Raw genomic sequence first — 17,281 nt, 5'->3', positions numbered from 1 at the left:
CCTAAATTTATTTATTTTTCTTACCTGTAAGAATCCCAACTGCAAAATTGTTTCAGATCACAAGTGACTATAGTACCATCATGTTCATCTAGTTTGTCTTTAATGCATTACTGAAAATCTTCAAGTTGTAACATCTCAGGTTTATAGCGTGGGACATCTCATATGGTATCATGAGCATCAGCAAGTTCTTGAAGTCCTCATGTCTGTCAGGGAACAGCGCAGACATTTCTGTGTCAGTGTCATGCATCAAAAATAAAGAATTGCACTTCAGTACAAAATTAAAAGCAGGAGAAAGGATATATGAGGTGAAAAGTTTGTACTGTGATACATGTGATTCATTAAATACTGGGGAAAACCACAAAAGGCTGTATTCCTGAAATAAAATCTTTTATCCTGTGTTGTATTTTTAAAAGTTTTGCTTAAAAARTATAACCCTTCCAGGATGTAAGACTCAGTATTTTATTTGCAGAGCTGAAAAAGTTTTCCCTATTAAGATAATTGAGTTCAGATATCATTTCCAGAGCAAATAAAAACTGGCATAATCTCATTAGCTGAAATTCTTTGTTCTTTTTGTTTGTTTACTTGTTTGCAAAGCAAGCTTTTCACTGTCTTGTACGCGGGTGATGTACCTGAAGGAAACTTGTGTCCCAGTAAAGAAATTGGCTGCCCTAGATGTGCATGAAGAATACTTACAAAATCATCATGTGGTCAGTATGACTTGTTCCACTTAAAGATTTTCACTGGCTTTGCAGCATACAAAAAACTGTTCCTGTAAATACTTCACAAACACAGGTAATCTCGGAGCAAATTTATACAGCACACTAACAGCTATACTTAATTCATAATACATCCTTGCAGTTAATAAAAGAATGTGTTAGTTGCACCTTCCCCTCCCTGCTCATTTGCCCCATACTGCGAGTTCAGGTAGCAAAGAACAGGTTTTAAACTCAGGTGACTGGGGCTGTAGCTATGATTTGGCCTTCGTCAGGGACAGATGGTTGCGATGGACAAGATAGACCTGTCTTTCGATGTCTTTTACTCATGCATTCTAATTAACTTAGTGTCAAGAAACAGTATTAAGTGATGGAGAACTTCTTCAAAGATGTTCCTTTCCCAACATGTAAATATGAAGTCATTTAGGATAACTTTTATGGTGTATGTATATATTCTGAATATGGAGCATAAGTCTGTTCCTGATACTCATATGTATGTACCAATATATTGCTTTATTGCATGTAAGAGAAAATATTCCCAGTGTTCACTTCTGCATGGTAAGAACTGATATAAAGCTGTATAATATGACAGAGCACTGGAACAGGTTGCCCAGAGAGGTTGTGGAGTCTCCTTCTCTGGAGATATTCAAAACCCGCCTGGACGCAATCCTGCGCAACGTGCTCTAGGTGACCCTGCTTGAGCAGAGGGGTTGGACTAGATGATCTCCAAAGGTCCCTTCCAACCTCAGCGATTCTGTGATTCTGTGTAATAACAGCAACAGAAGTAACAGAATTTTGTCCCTTTTTTCAAGCGTACTTTCTGTCAAGAATAATCTAAAGCTTTTTGTCATTAAATAAATGTATGTAATCATTTACTAATGTACCATTCTGGTTCTTATACCTTATCAGCCTAGAAATTTATATCAAGAAAGTAACTAAGCATATTCCTAGGCTTGTCTGACTTCAAAAAAAATCTTCTTTATCCACAGTATTTGGAGAGTTTAATTATCCATTTTTTCTATTCTTTGTGTTTATACATTCATCAAAACATTTTTAAAAATTTCCAGTATCCAGGTAAAAAGCATGATGATGATTTACCTCTAACTCTCTACTGGTATCTGAAAGTGAAGTATTTTGTGGATTAGCTCATCCATTAAATTGAAAGCTGACATTCAAATCAGAAGAATAGCAAATCTGCTGATCCAGAGAGAAAATTATCCATCATTTTTATGCCATAGATTTATTTTAATTTGGATTTGTATGACTGACGCTCATCTCACTTTACTCATCTTGCTCTAATTCTATTGATTTCAACTAAGTTTTCTCTGAGTTGCTATCTCCTCTGAGTAGACAACTTTTGAATATCTTGAACCTCTGTCTTTAGGCACTTTCTGTGGTAAATAAAGGTAAAGGTAAATACGGTAGATAAAATGCTGGACTGCTTAAATTGATGGGATTTTTGCCACTGATTTTATTTGGGCCAGAATTTAAGCTTGTAGCTATATATATGACATCTAGGAACTAAGGAATATAGGTTTAAGTAAGTTCTTAACTTCTACATCCCTCTTTTCATCTTTTAAATAAGATAAGGAAAGGAGAAGAAAGAAGCCTTGGTTCACCTAATCTTTCATTATCTCATGCTTGAGAATTTGATACCCAAGGTCTTCATTTACAATCAGAGCCTGAGCCAAAGAAGCCTGAGACATTGATTATAGCCTGAGCATCTAGTTAAGCATATTCCTAAGGTGAAACCCTCAGATCAGACTGTGAACACTGTTTGGACAGCTAAGTTACCAAGCCCTTATCTAAGAAGGCAAAAGTAGTTAAGACAGTATCCTCCCTTGCTAAGGGAGAGATTATTCTAGCTGAGAAGACTCTTCTCCAAATACTGACTAAGCAAAAGTGGAAAGGGCTCCTTAAAGATATATTCTGATACTTGAGCTGTGCAGCTGTCTATCAGTATGACCTCCTTTTGTTAGAGCAGCAGTTGTCTGAACCTAATGATCTTCAAAGGACCATAAGGAAAATGTAAATCAAATCAAGTGTTGAGAAAAAGGTCCACAGCAGCTGCTTTTGTTGCTGGAACTTCCCTGGATAGCATCATGTGCCTAGCTCAAACGAGTCACTTTGAACACAGTGTCTCACTGATAATTATAGCTCTTTATCTAGAAAGATGGACAAGCCAAACAGCAACTTTCACTTGCCAGATTCCATGATGCAGAGCTAATTGGCAGGACATTAGAGAGAGAGAGGTGATGCCGCAGTCCAGCAAGAGGAAAAGCACACCTGAAATGTTAGAAATTAGCTCTGAGTTATTTCAGACTTTCCAGGGGACTGAGTAATTTAAGGTTAATAATCACTGTGAAAACAACTAAGGAGAGTGTTTCTTGCAGAGGAAAGCACAGACTCGAAAGAAAAGACAGAGAATAACAGATTAAAACCCAAACCTAATGCATCACTCAGTTTAAAATAAATCTTTATATATGGCTCCTTAACTCCTTTCTCTCATCTAAGCAAACCTTCAAGAACAGGAAGAACTGATGGGCTGAGTGAGAAAAGGCATAGATTAATGGATTCATTTAACCTAATATGCTCTGTCCAACAGTGGGCAATAGTGGATTCCCAGGGAAGACTATAAGAACAGAATGAATATATAGTAATTCTCAGAACATTTTCCCAGCCTCTAGTCATTCCTAGATCAGGGACTTGCCTGGCTGTTTCTTTAATGTGTCCTATTGGCATTGGATAAGCTTTTCTTACATCAGTTGACTAATAGCTTTTTCTGCAGCTGTGCTGGATTGTGGAGGAAGTTACACCCCCTTACCTGTCCTGGAATATATATGCTTGAGTTGAAACACAACTGTTGCAAATCAGGACTGAAAAAATTTCAGTATAGCAATGTGTCTGAGCAACAGGAATAAATGAAAAACTGGAAAAAATTAGATTTCCTAAGAAAGTTCTTAGAAAATAGTTGCTGTAAAAAATCAAACAAAAACAACCATCCCTGTAAAGTTCTGTCATCCAAGATTCAGGCCAAAGGCATAGGTAGGGGGTCTCTGCCAGGCAGCAGATTGCCAGAGGCATTAATGTGCCCATGGTCTCACGCCAAATTCAGAGGAAGAACAGGGGATGTGGTTGCAGTGGATTCTTGGGAGGAAAGAGCCTCTCTGCAGCAGCACCGTCATCCTCGTTTTCCTTCCTCTCACACACTCACTGCCTCCAAGGGAGCACGATCAGTAAAGCCCAGTTTTTCAGGCTGGCCTTGGCTCTCTGTTGAAGCTCTTTTCTTTTCCATACCCCAACCCTTTCCCTGGAGGAGTAGATCTGCCTCCTCATTCTTCAAGGAGCTAAATTCAATTTTGTTCTCATTTCTGAGATACCTCAAACTGGCTCTGGACACAGGGTATGTCTACACATATATATGTAAACTAGCACCAAAATGTTAATGGCATACTTAATATCCTACCACGCTTGGCTTCATATTATATTGGCCTGATTGCTAATAGTACCCTTGTTAGCTATTTTAAAGCTAGTTCAGTGCTGTCTACATTATATGATACTTACCTTCCAGGGCTCTCTTTTCTTTGCTTTTTGAGAACAGTGATATTTGTTATCTTCCAAGACATGCATGGCTGTGGTTTTAAAGTTTGAATAATGCAATCCAAACACTATAGGTTGTATAGATTAATAGAATAATGTAGTATAGAGCTGATTAGGTAGTTATAAAAGTATGCATTATCAATATATAGAAAAGGCTAATGAAACAGGTTTGTGTTAGTGTTTTTTAAATTTGTGATTTTTATATAATCCTCGGAAAATAAGGCACAATTTATATAAATTAAGTTCCATGCTGATTTCTAAAAGTAGGGGCTTCTATGCAGTTGGGATTTAGGTTAAAATAGTATTTAAATTAATCTTTTATACAAAAATTTGATTTGTAAAATACTTTATGGAAATAAAAAATTAAGCTATCATATTTGACTTGACTCCCCTGTCAGCATGCGTGTTTATGATTTAAGTTCTAATTTAAATCTACCTGCATTTTTTTCTCTCATTTATCGTCTTATACATGTTTCCCAGGATAGCCCACTGGTCTTACAGTCTGACAGAAATGTAACAGTGAATGCAAGAAATCACATGGGGCAGTTAACTGGACAACTGACAGTAGGTGAGTGTTCTTTATTAATTATTATGTAAATCAGTTCACCTTTATGAATAGATTAATTAATATCAAAGAGAAAATATTGTTGAAGAGAGTGAAAAATTCTCATAATCATACTTACTCAAATGGATCATAAAAGCTTGATTCAGTATTAGCTGAAGACAAGAGAAAGTGAAAATGCCCCCAAAATAGTTAAAACATTTTAATGAAAAATGATTATTTTTGAGAGAGTTGTAACAAAACAAACTAAAAAAACCTCAACAACCATGTCTGAACAGACAATTTCAAAGGGAAAATAACTGTCATTTTCTTACTAATTCCATTAGTCTTCCATTACTTCAGTGGGTATTGGATTGACCCCATTGCTCTTATGATGAATTTTTATCAGCATATATTGAAATTCAGTCAGAGAAACAGAATGTAAAGAAACAAACCAAAACAAAATTTCAAATGCTTTCCCATTTGCTGCAGAATTTAAATGGAAAGTGATAGTACTGCCAGTCATTCATTCAAGTAGTGTCCGATATTTTGTGAAGTATAAAATATAGCAAATCAAAGTTCCAAGCAAAATAAAAATAACAAATCCTCTACTTACCGGTTCATTATAGATTCTTTCTCTTGATTCAGTTTTTCATGTATTTGTTCCCTGCTTTAAAGTTCACCACGTTATCACAAATCGTACTTACTGTGTTAGTAAATATGTACTACTAATGAAGTAGTCTTTTGTGTATTTTGGTGACTAGAACAGGACTGAGGATTTTCATTGCTTTTTAAGAATACTGACTGGAAAAATAAGTACAAAATAATGTTCTAGATCTATTGGAAAGTAATACATATTGGCTGGGAATATGCTGAAAAATACAGCTACACTGAAAAATGTACAAATGGATACGGGTAATATACTAACGTATATATAAATTTGAGGAGACACCCCTTAGTCTCCAGGCATTTTCTTTTTTTCATTTTATTTCTGGGGTTTTTCTATATTGTTATCTCACAAAATCCCTTCCATTTTCCCATTAAAGTGTTGAGCAGAAAACAATTGATTCTTTTAAGTAATGGCAACAGAGTATTAATACAATTACAATCTTGACAGATTTCAGGGGATGCGTTGATATGAACGTTTTTCATAAAATGTGATAGTAGTTTCTAATGTTGTCTAGTATTGTCACTATCACCATCAAATAGTTCTGTCATGTAGTAAGCCCTTTGGATAAAAAGAAAAATAAAGCAATGGCAATCTTGCTAGCTGGAAAAAAAAGGATATTAAAAAGGAATTTTTGAAAAAAAGAGCTTTTCTGTGTCATTTTAGGAAACTTAAGACATATTCCACCTTGAGATTTGGCGTATTTTATGTTCAATTGCAAAGAAAATTTGTCTAAGTGAACGTCATACTTTGTTATACAACATAAACTCACAATTAGTCTTAAACCGTAATTAAACATCAATTTTCATTTTTTTCAGAGGGCTTAATAGAACTAACTAAGGATTTGTATAAATTTGAGAAGAGGTAGGAAAATGATGATTCACCAAAAACAAAACCTTTGTGATAATGTATCTCTTTCTACAAAACTTTTCTGGGGGCAGGAGTCCTGACAGTTGGAGGAAGGTTTCTCAGGTTTGACAGAATCAAATCTTCAGCCTTCCACTCAGTTTTTAACTAAGTAGGTTTTTATGGGATTTGAAATCTGTCTTTGAAGAAGGATTTTAACATTTAGTTTTCCTCTTACTGGCTTTTCCTGTTTTAAGTCTCTGTTCTATTCTCTACACAAGCCACTCAAATGTCAATAAACTTTTCCTTAACTTTTCTGTATGGAATTGATAACCAGGAGATTGTCTAATGAATTGTCCAGTGCTGCGAAAGTAGAAGTGTTCTTTGCGGTGCTAAACTATACATTCTCAGAGACTGTTTTTCTTTTACTAATGGAGACACCAATTTTGTTTCAATTATTTCACAAGTGAAATGACTGTTCCTGAAGCCTGTTTGTTGGGGTGTGCTCCAGTATCTAATAAGAAATAAGACTTTTCTGTCAGTGCTTGCTGTCTGAGCCAAGAGGAACTGGCCCTTTCAGATGACTGAAAGAGTAGTAATATTGAAGTATTTGTTTATTTGCCTGATGACTGTTCTAATTCAGAAGTGAGCATTTTTTCCCTAGAAAACTGTCTGGTCTTAGTTACATATATCAACTCATATTGCTGCTAACTTGTTCTACGCACTCTGTTTCCCTGTGTGCTAAGGATATGCTCGGAGATAGTTTTAAGTTAAATGCTAGCTGTGATCTACACTGAGCTTTCATACTGACTGGAGATTGTTGCTTCAAGTTGTAAAAATCTTTGGCAAACGCACGCAGAGTGGCATACCATCTGCACTGATTTTCCTAAATGACCGCATCAAATCAGTGTGCAAAGGTAACCAGAGCTGCTAGCAGGTACAGATCAGGAAAATTAAGCTAACACCTGTTCCAGCCATATTGTACCTGCCACTGCGTTTATGGAACACAGTTCTGTTTCATCTTGCGACTGTATTATTAAAACTTTCCACTTCAGCTGATAATTGCTAAAAAGGTGAGTTGCTTACAGCAAACATTCACGTTGCCTGAAATAGATATGATATTCTGGTTGCTGACACCATTCTCAGTCCATGCATCCAACACTGCAATTGTATGTGTGTGAATGTAGACTGACCTACTTAAAGACATCACACTAGAGTTTAATATCATAAAAAGTGGACGCCTAAAGAAAACGTGTTCTTATATTACAGTAGTTAGTGTGAACACCTGTAAGCTTCTCAACTGGTTGGCAGCTGGTGCAGAGTGTCTGGAGAGTGCGAGGCTGCTCAGTTGCAATATTGTATTTACATTATTTTTATATATTCTTTATCTTCCTATTCTTTCTCATGAAGGCTGTATGGCCTTGATTCTTACTTATATTTATATAAAAATCTACTTCCTCTTTATTATATATAAATTCCTCATACAATATTGCATAAATCTTAAAATATTTCCTATTTATTATTTAATATTTCTTGTTTAGTATAAGCATTCACAACTACCAGTACAATCAGTAAAAGTCTGAGCATTCTAGTATAGGAATTGAAGAAATTAACAGGCACCTAAAATTCAAAATGTATTGCTCCTGCCCTCCTTTCCAAAAATTTTTGTTGTGTAAGGTAGAGCATAGCCAGACAAATTTTGCTTTTTGTCTAGGTAAAACATGGAAATGTTTGCTGAGAGAAGGGGAGGGGACTTTCCTATAGCAGGTTTGCTAACAACAGAAAACATTTTTTTTCCTGTTAGTGGTAAATCTGCTCTGGGAAGTCTCTGCTTTCTCAAAACTGCTCTTTGTCCCTTCACTGGTGCTGCATACTGAACCAGCGGGGTGTGTGGCTGCACTCTGAGAGGGAGGAAAATTAACAGTGGAGAAAGCAGTGAGTAGAAATATCTTAAAATTATATTAAAAAAAAAAAAGTAAGGCATTATGCCTTGGGGTAAAAAGTGATCTATTTAACAATCTAGAAATGACGTGTGGCAGGAGCATTCTGAAAAGAGAAAAGAACATTCAGGTGGATGATATTGCACTCCTATACATGTGTTGTGTGGCATTTTGTCTGTATTTCACATGACTTCTGGCAGTGACGTTACAAGGCAATAAATAGCCTGGTTTCTTGTCTTTAAGGTTCAAATTGCTGGTCATGTCAAATTCTAGGAAAGTTAAAACTTTTTCTCTGTGGTATTTGGAATTGTGCCAGGCAAGACTAAGACAGCCTGAAGAGCATCAAATTAAAACTGTGCATTAAAACTGTAAATGAAAAATAGGTTAATGTAAAGAAGCAGGGGGAAAGAAGAGAAAATGAAGGCTATGGCCCCCTGGGGAGCTGGAACAACTGTGCAATGAAACTCTTGATAAATCAGATGTCCAATTCTGTGAGTCCCTGTGGAAGACAAAATGTTTCTGTGGAGGAGGGTCATCTTGGATCACATCCTGATCTAGAAAGAGTGAAGGAAAAATATCCTAAAAAAGAAAAGGTAGCTGAGGATACTGGGTGATTCAATAGTTGCATGTTTAAGTAGTGAAAAGTCCAGTCATGGCTCTGGGTCTTACAATAGCAAGGCTGCATCCGTTATCAGAGTAAAACATATTTATACTGACACTGAAAACTAAGGAGAGACAGGCACAGTAGGCACAGTAGTGCTTTCTGTTGGGATCTGTATGGACTGAGCTAGAAAACAGGACATAGTGTAGAATTTGGAAATGCATATGTGGTATTTATTCATGTTAATGAACTGACATTTGTTGATTTAACACTGAAAACAAGATTTTTCAGTTTATATAAAGATAATCCTAACCTGACTCAATAGTTTCCTTTGATGTTTGCCCTTGCTCCATGTATGCCATGCAATCCTCACCCCCCATAGATATTATGAGACTTCTTGGAAACCAAAAACCTTTCTGCAGATGGGCACCAGGGGGTGAAGGGATACCGGTGTTTTGCCCTCAGGTCTTCTGGGGACATATGGTCAGGAAACTGCCAGATTTGTATCTGGATCTCCAGAAAGACTCCCAGGCCCTCAGTTTTTAGACATAACATTTAAGACCAACAGAACATATGTGGTACAGACACAAAGGATATTTACAGGTTAAAGATGTAAAGATGATCATTCATTGATTTTTGTATCTAAGCTAGATAAAGAAAAATATTCACATCTCTCCCTTCCCAGTCCTTACTTAGCCATACCCTTTACATTATGCATTCCACTAAGTTACCTTGACATGACCTTTTCTCTCAGTTTAGTCAATGTTTGCATAGTTTGAAGTTATATGGAAAAAATCCTCTTTCTTTTTTGCCAATCTTAGAAATGCACCATAGTTGCACAACTCAAGCCAGAAGTCTGTTGTCTTCATACTGACTGTACACATCACATACCGTTGAATGGAGGATTTTAGGTTGAGAAGTTTTTATTTGATGTCTGTGCTAACAGATCAAAATTAAATATGTCTGAAAGGAGGCATTTGAAGCCCATGTGCTTACCATAACTTCAGATTTGATTATTACTCTGCCGACTTTCTCATTTTTGCATGAATAATTTTTTTTTCTTGCTGCAATAATTTCTTCTGACAGGTATTTCTGCTATTCCTTGACCCTTTTCCATTCATAAAGATCCCTGAGGATATCTCAGACATTTTTAGAGTATAAGGTACAGATAAATGAACACTTCATTTTTGCTAAGCTTTGGGCTCTTTAAGACTGAATCAAAACTGTCACAGAGCAACAAGAGCTGTACAAGTCACAGCTTTAGAAAGCTCCTGAAACTGCAGAGCCATGTACTGAAGCCTCTACAGCACTGCAAATCAAGAAAAGTGATCTTTGGTTACCAGGGATGGGGAAATGAATGTTATCTCACGCTTTTGCAAATAGCTATTCAAAATAGTAGGCAGACATATATTTTTCAATTATAGCACTGGTAAAGACAGTATAGACAGTAGTAAAAGGTACAGATATTCAAATAACTTGTCAAATTTGATGACACTTTTCATCTATTAGCCACAAAATTTGTGTTGTCTACTTAAGATATTTTTTTCTTAAAAATGTTCTTGCCTACTTGCTGTGCTCTGCCAAGAGCCCATGGGGTGTGGTGCAGAAGTTACTGCACATTCAAAACTGCAGGGATGTAAATCTGGGGGAGTGGAAACCGCCTCCTTCATCACTCTTACCTATATCACATATACCTGACTCCTGTACCTATTCCTACCTATACCTTACCTGGTGCCACATCCTGCTACCCCATCAGAGGTGATCAAAGGCAGTCTTTATCTAAGGGGTACCTTTGATATTCCCTTTGCAAACACCTCACTCCAATTTACTGTAGTTTAGTCTAGACATCAAAGGTCTGAAGCACAAGATAACAGTTCAAGCATTTTTGCTTTTACCTGTGATAGAGCTTGTCTGATTGAAATTTGTGTGCACGTTTGGTTCTAAATCTTTGTTTACATACATGGGAGCCTCAAATGTAAAGTCTCTTTCTCCTCATCTCAGCTAAGTGTTGCAAGAAGACAGTAGTTTCAGAGAAGCCATACCCATATATCCATTTCTTATAGCAGAAAAAGGGAAGAGAAGGATTCAACCCTTCTATCTGTGATCTGTGTATGTGGCCTTCTGTCATTGATGGTAAGGGGCAGGGAAGGAAGAAAGCATGTTATTTTACAATTCCTCCTTGGCAGCTTCCACCCTTTCAGTGGGGAAATGAGGATCAGAACTTAATTATCAGACACATGTAAGATCAAGCCTTACAAGGAGGTTTGCCTATTTGTAGTCCCCAAACTAAAGTGAATTTTTAAAAATCTAAAATATATTATATATTTTCCTAGTACAATTTTCATATTAAAATGCTTGCTCTAGTAACTACTGCGGTGCAATAGGATTATGAATATTGTTAATATTGTTAATAAAACCAAAGTTGGCTAAATGAATGAGTTATCCATTTCTCAGCTTTCTCTGGATTTCTTCCTTAGCTGAAATACAGACTGGAAGTAAATAGCTATTGGTCCTCAATACTATTTTAAAGGGTGGAAATCAGAAATTCAGGCAAGTCACTTCTTCCATATCTAGAAGGATTAATAGCCAAGCTTTTGCAGTGATGTACAAACAGAAGTATTTCATATTGAAGTCCAAACAGAATATGTAAGTGATAGCCTAAAATCTCCCTTTTTGGAATTATACCATTAATCAGGTTCTTCTCATAGCAGCAAAGGTTCTTAATTTATGAGTCAATGCACTCTCTCTTCCTCTTCTGATTCAAGAAAATTAACACAGAATCTGTAATTTCTGTGCTAAATTATTTGCATTTTTTATGATTTTTCAGCCTTTTTTGCACTTTAAACAGTTTTCTATTAAAATTTTTTCTGTTGTCTAATATTTTTCCTTGTTTTAACAATCAGTTACGTGCTTATTCAGAGAGTGCTTAGATGACTTGGATTAAGTCTCACAGTAAGTTATTATATATTTTGAGTGTATAAATACTAAAATGTAATATTTCTTCATGAAGTTTTACAGCAAGGTAATGACTCTTTCAAAATATAGGAATATGAATAATTTCCAAAGGGATGAAAATATAGCTCATCTGCTAGTCTGTGCTAAAAATCCATTGTTAGATCTTTTAAGCTGAGGTAAATGTGAGATAACTTACACTTTTTTAAAACAAATTAGCTACCTTGTGCTTAGCACAGAATTAAAGGATCTCTTGTGGCTTCGGGAAGTAGCAGGGAAGGTAGAGTGGCTTGCTGCCTCGCGGGCCATATGGCTTTCAGTTTCTTTCTGGCAAAGTGCATGAAGTGAGCCAAGAGCCAGGCAGAAAATAAGCCTTGTTGCTCATAGCAGTTGAAATGTCCAGCTGGAATCTGAGTCTCATCCTTTCTCATAATTTACAGTGCAATGTAATGTTGTCTTGGTTTCTGTCGGTCTAATCTCTGGAAAAGTCTTTATACAAACCATCTGGGCTATAGCAGGTTTTGTAACAGTAACTCACATAAAATACGTCTAGGTATACTCTTAGTGACTCTGGCTCAGCTCTCATGAGAATCTACCCCCATTAATTAATTGTCTTGTAGTGTGGTATTAGGAAAAAGTTCTGAAAAAATGGTCAAAATTTCAACTTCTCTGCCAACATTTTAATTGATCTGCCAAATTTGCCTTTCCAAAATGAACATGTTATTTTGTTGGAAATTCATTCATATTTCTACTGAGATTCTGTGTTTAAATCACCTTGCAGTAATATAAAGCCATTCAACTTGTTTGTTTTGCAACAGCATCAAGAGCTGGTTACAGTTAATGGACTAGAAAAAGCCAGTTGCAAACAACTCTTTTCTAATTTTTGCTTCTATTTTTGTTGTAAGTTAGTGGCATTATTCTCTGTGTTGATCTGCTTAAGTACATTTGACATTCAGCAGTGGTGAACTTAGCCTCTTGTGACTAGGCCTTGCTGGACTGAAAAATAATACTTTTTTATATGTCCATTACACAAATTAAGTCATAAATGTTTTAAAAACACTTGGTATCATCAAGTATTTGCAATCCACCTTGTGCTTGGTTAACAAGATAACTTTTTAAAAGAGAGGTACTTTATTCAGTATTTTAAATTTCTTTTAATTATTTACAGACATTTTCAATTTTTCAAAGAATATCTTTCATATCTTTCATATCATTTTAATACCTTTATTTGTTATGCACAGACATAATACTATATTACTGTCTAATATTTTAAATACCCTATGGCTTGAAATATATCTTACATCTTGCTTATGAATTTCCACGTGAAAACCATAGTAAAAAAACAGAGAGAAGTAAGTTGTTTCTTTGTCACTTAGTAAGACCAATTGGTAATTTTTTTGGTAGGTATTGCCATTATTTAATGTGAAATCTCTTTCCTGAAATGCAGGAGTGTGTCTTGTCACTTGGTGTGCCAAGAATTCAAAGGTCTCATGAAGGACCATGCATGGAAGCAGTAGTAAGACAACAACTAAATTCTGTGCAATTTCAGTGTGGTTATTTCCGGGGAGGGGAGTGCTTGTGCATTGTTGGTTCTGAACAGCCATCGCCTGTTCAGAGAAAGTCTGCACTGTGGCTGTAAGGTCCCTTGCTTTCTGCTCTGTCATCCTTATACGCATGTACTACATAGTCTTCCTTCCGCCTTAAAAATAATCACTTTTAGTTAAAATAATTAAATCCTACGTAAAGACTTCTAAAGTTGGGGGTTTCAAACCTCTTCTTCTTACTTCTGCATTCAATGTATTTTTTCCTCTTTCTGCATTCTTCAGACTCTGTAAAAGTTTTCCACACTTGACTTTTAATCTATCTTTTCTTCTTCTTTTTCTTTCCACTTCACTGAGCTCAGGAAAGCTTTTTCTGCCTAGGATACAAGGCACAGCTTGTGTTAGCTTGTGTCAGAAGCTGTAGCAATCAAATCTGGAGAACACCTTTTTGCTATCTGTAATGACAAAAAGAAAAGCATATTTTGTTCATTTGTAACTAGTCTGAAACTTTTATTTACAGTATTTGTGGCATAGTGTAGATTCAGGTTGTTTTTTCTCTGCTTTCTAAGCTTATTCATCATCTGTGTTTGGAAGAAAATTTGTGGTTCAATACCTGTTCTTCAGCATGCTTTTTTTTTCAGTAACCTAGAGTTGGTTTGAAAGGTACAATAAATCTGTGATGGGAGGAAGGTAGACAAGTAGCAGGTCACCCTCAGGCAGCCTGCTAGAAGCCGTCTTCAGGTGAGTGGTCCCAGCTGCTGCCAGTCAATACCGGCAAGAAAAAAAGGGGACATAGAGGGCTGTCTGCATGGTGGGGACCTGCAGGTTAACCTCTAGAAAAGCAGCAACCAAGGTCTTCTCAGCTTTCCTAGGAAAGGGTGGTAGTGGATATTCAGTACCCACCACCCTGTTTAGAGATGTTAGGAAAAAGAGGAAAGGGAATGCTAAGTCAGTGATTTTGAAACAGTGATGGTGGAGAGGGAACAAGAGTGTGAGAGTGTCTTTTTAACCCTGTGAAGAGGGCTATCCAGTACTCCTGCTGTTAGTCTTAGCCAGTGCCTTAGCAAGGTATTTTATCGCAATGTTAACTCTAAGACTTGCTTTGACTCCAGAGCATCTGTAGCGAGACTGTGCTGATGTAGTCATCAACTGTTACCAGTGATATAGCAGTCCTCTGCTTACCCTCCTATTTTATAGGCTTTTTATTTTACCTCATTATATTTTAAATGCAAGTCCGAATATTCCCACAGTTTCTAAATATTTGTTATTGAAAATTAGGAAAAAGGATATTTTGTCTCAATCCTCAAATAGTTAATCCTGATGGTTAAAACAGATGCATTTCCTTAAGATGCCAGAGGACTCTGAGAAGTGGTTGGATTTAATTGTAAAAGTAGAGGCTGAGTGGGAAGAAGTCATTAATGGTTTGCCTGGTGGTACAGAAGTGTTAGTGTTTAAACATTAATCTGTTGCCATCTGTCTTGCTGTTGTTACCCACATGCTGTTAGCCAATACAGATAGCATAACTGCTACCCAAATGTTCAGAGCAGGAATAAGTTTTGTTTTGTAGGAGGGAGATCCCAAAAGTCAAAGAAATAGACATTATTCACAGGTATTTTAATATGTTTTGAGGGATGCAGTTTCCATCTTGAAAAGATAGTACTAATTCTTTATCTTTAGGTTTATTAGCTGCTAATATTTTACTTAACTGCAAAAGCAGATTCTGTGCATGTGTTGTGACATTCAAAAGGCTGCTGCTGGGTGCTAAGCATTATTAAATTACCTGCAGCATCTGGCCCTTTAACAAGTCCCTGGCAGGACATTAAGATTTTATTTTTACTCCTTTTTTCTCTTCTGATGTTCAGACAGCTCATTAATTTGGTAAGAATATATCATTCTACCTAGGAGTGGCTTATGTGAAGGATGTAAAAAGGGCAAATAAATGTGAAGTCATTTTGTAACTTAATTAAATGCAAAAATATAATTAAAAAAAAAAGAAAGACAAAAGCAGTGAGATCTTCTGATGTTCTCCTTCAGTGCTACAAAGAACACTCAGGAGAAGAAATTCAACAGCATGCTGCTGTTGTTAAAGATGTTGAAGCAATAGCAAAAAGACTTATCAAAAATATCGCGAGGAGTAATTTGATTCGAGGCTTGGAGTCTTTGTTCAGCTAAGTTCTCTTTAAAAAGTCACTGAGTCAGCTATGGGAAATTAGCCTCAGTTTCTATATGTGGATGTAGATAGTCAAGCTTGGAAACATATAGCTGTTTGTCCATAAAAATAATTTGTCCATACACAGTCATGAACCCATTAGATATAAAGTCCTAGTTCATATCTATTAGATTACTAGTACCAAAACCCAAAAATCTGCTAGTTAAACCTCATAGCTAGAATTTGCTCTCACATGTCTTTGGACTATCAGAGATTGCAACTGACTATTATGTCATAATTACTGTGTATTTTTTAAAACTATATTTTTATGTCAAAGTCTACTGTCTATTGCATTGCTAATGTCTGAGTCCTGTAAAAATACACGCTTCCCAAAATGAGTTCAGTACAATATTGAAACTTTAATATCACATTGCACAATACTAATTAATGTCCCTAAATAGGAAATAGCTGTTTTGTTGTGCTTATTTATCACAATAATTACGTTTATTTGCCTTTTAACTATTTTGCCTCCATTCAGAACAGTATGGAGTTTCAAACTCCATATTATGCCAATACTAGAGATTTTTAATTCTACTACTTGTAGATGGGCAGAGCAGTCTTGTAGTTTAGTCTTAAGCATATACATGGTTTTTAAAGCTATATTTAGTATGGTTTTTTTTTTATTTCTGTAATGAATAAATATATCTCTGACAATATCTGCTTCTTCCTTAGGTTATTCTTAGGGTGATAAATATTGCAGTTGCAGCTGAATGATGAACAGATGACACTGAATGCATGATTAGCTGATTATTTAAGAAATTCTATTAGATTTCTCCCTGTGTATGAAGAAGAGTGTTCCATAAATCTGAAATTAATTAGTCACCTGGAATAGCTGTCACTCAGTGAATCACTAATGTCAGTTATAGATCTAAACAATATGGAATGAGCATTTTTTCCAAATCAAAATTAAGAACTATGTTGCCCTTAAAATAAGTTATTCCAACATTAGAGTCTCAAAAGTTATGAGTTTCCAGTTGTGAAGTTTTGGACAGATGATTTGTTTGGAGAAGCTGTTTTGTTACTCTTAGCTCCTGTGGATTACCGCAGCACTTCAACTTTTAGCACCTTAAGTTGTCAGACACTAGCAAAAACCAAAGCATGAAAAATGTAAAAGACACTTGAAGTTTATCTGCAAGTCAAAGACAGGTGGAGGATGATGATGGAGTCCATGCTAGAAAGTCAAGAGGAGAGACTTCAGAGGGTTATCAAATAAGCTGCTCAGTTTCCATCATGTTGCTCTCTCTTGGGCGTGCTTGATGATCCTGTGTTTTGTATCAACCGTTTATTAATAGGAATGTTAAAAGCTTCCTACCCATTTTGCTTTTGGGAAGAAGGAAGTGGTTTCTTAATACAGAAGAGGACGACAGTGTGGTTATGACACTCGCTTGTCTTTTAAGAGGGAAAGAGAAGTCCGTTAAATTTCTGTCTCAAGTTTGGTCTTTTCTGTTTTGGGGGGGTGGGGGTGTTTTTTTTTTTTTTTTTTTTTTTGTTTTTTTTTTTGTTTTTAGCTTCTTTTCTCTGTGGAACTTCTATTTGAAGTCAGTCGGTAACTTCCCATTTCTGTTATTTCTGTGGAGGAGTGATTTTAGTTTGCTGACCATATTACCAAAGAAAAGCTTTTCCTTCCAGGAGGTCCAGACTAAAATTCCACCAATGCTGCAGGTTTTGTCT

General features: G+C 36.1%; 1 protein-coding gene across 1 annotated transcript in view; it reads left to right on the top strand.

Annotated features, from left to right (window-relative positions):
• Positions 1-4,881, top strand: part of LOC112978307 (zeta-sarcoglycan-like) — a gene marked incomplete at its 3' end in the record, with an annotated part of 165,467 nt that extends 160,586 nt beyond the window's left edge. The window contains exon 4 of the mRNA XM_026091677.1: positions 4,794-4,881. Coding sequence (XP_025947462.1) covers positions 4,794-4,881 — 88 coding nt within the window. The remainder of the gene's footprint in view (positions 1-4,793) is intronic.
• Positions 4,882-17,281: the final 12,400 nt, after the last annotated feature.

The sequence above is a fragment of the Apteryx rowi genome, unplaced genomic scaffold, assembly GCF_003343035.1.
Source record: "Apteryx rowi isolate R43461 unplaced genomic scaffold, aptRow1 scaffold_913, whole genome shotgun sequence".
NCBI classification, from domain to species: Eukaryota; Metazoa; Chordata; class Aves; order Apterygiformes; family Apterygidae; genus Apteryx; species Apteryx rowi.
This window is presented reverse-complemented; position numbering and strand designations above follow the sequence as displayed.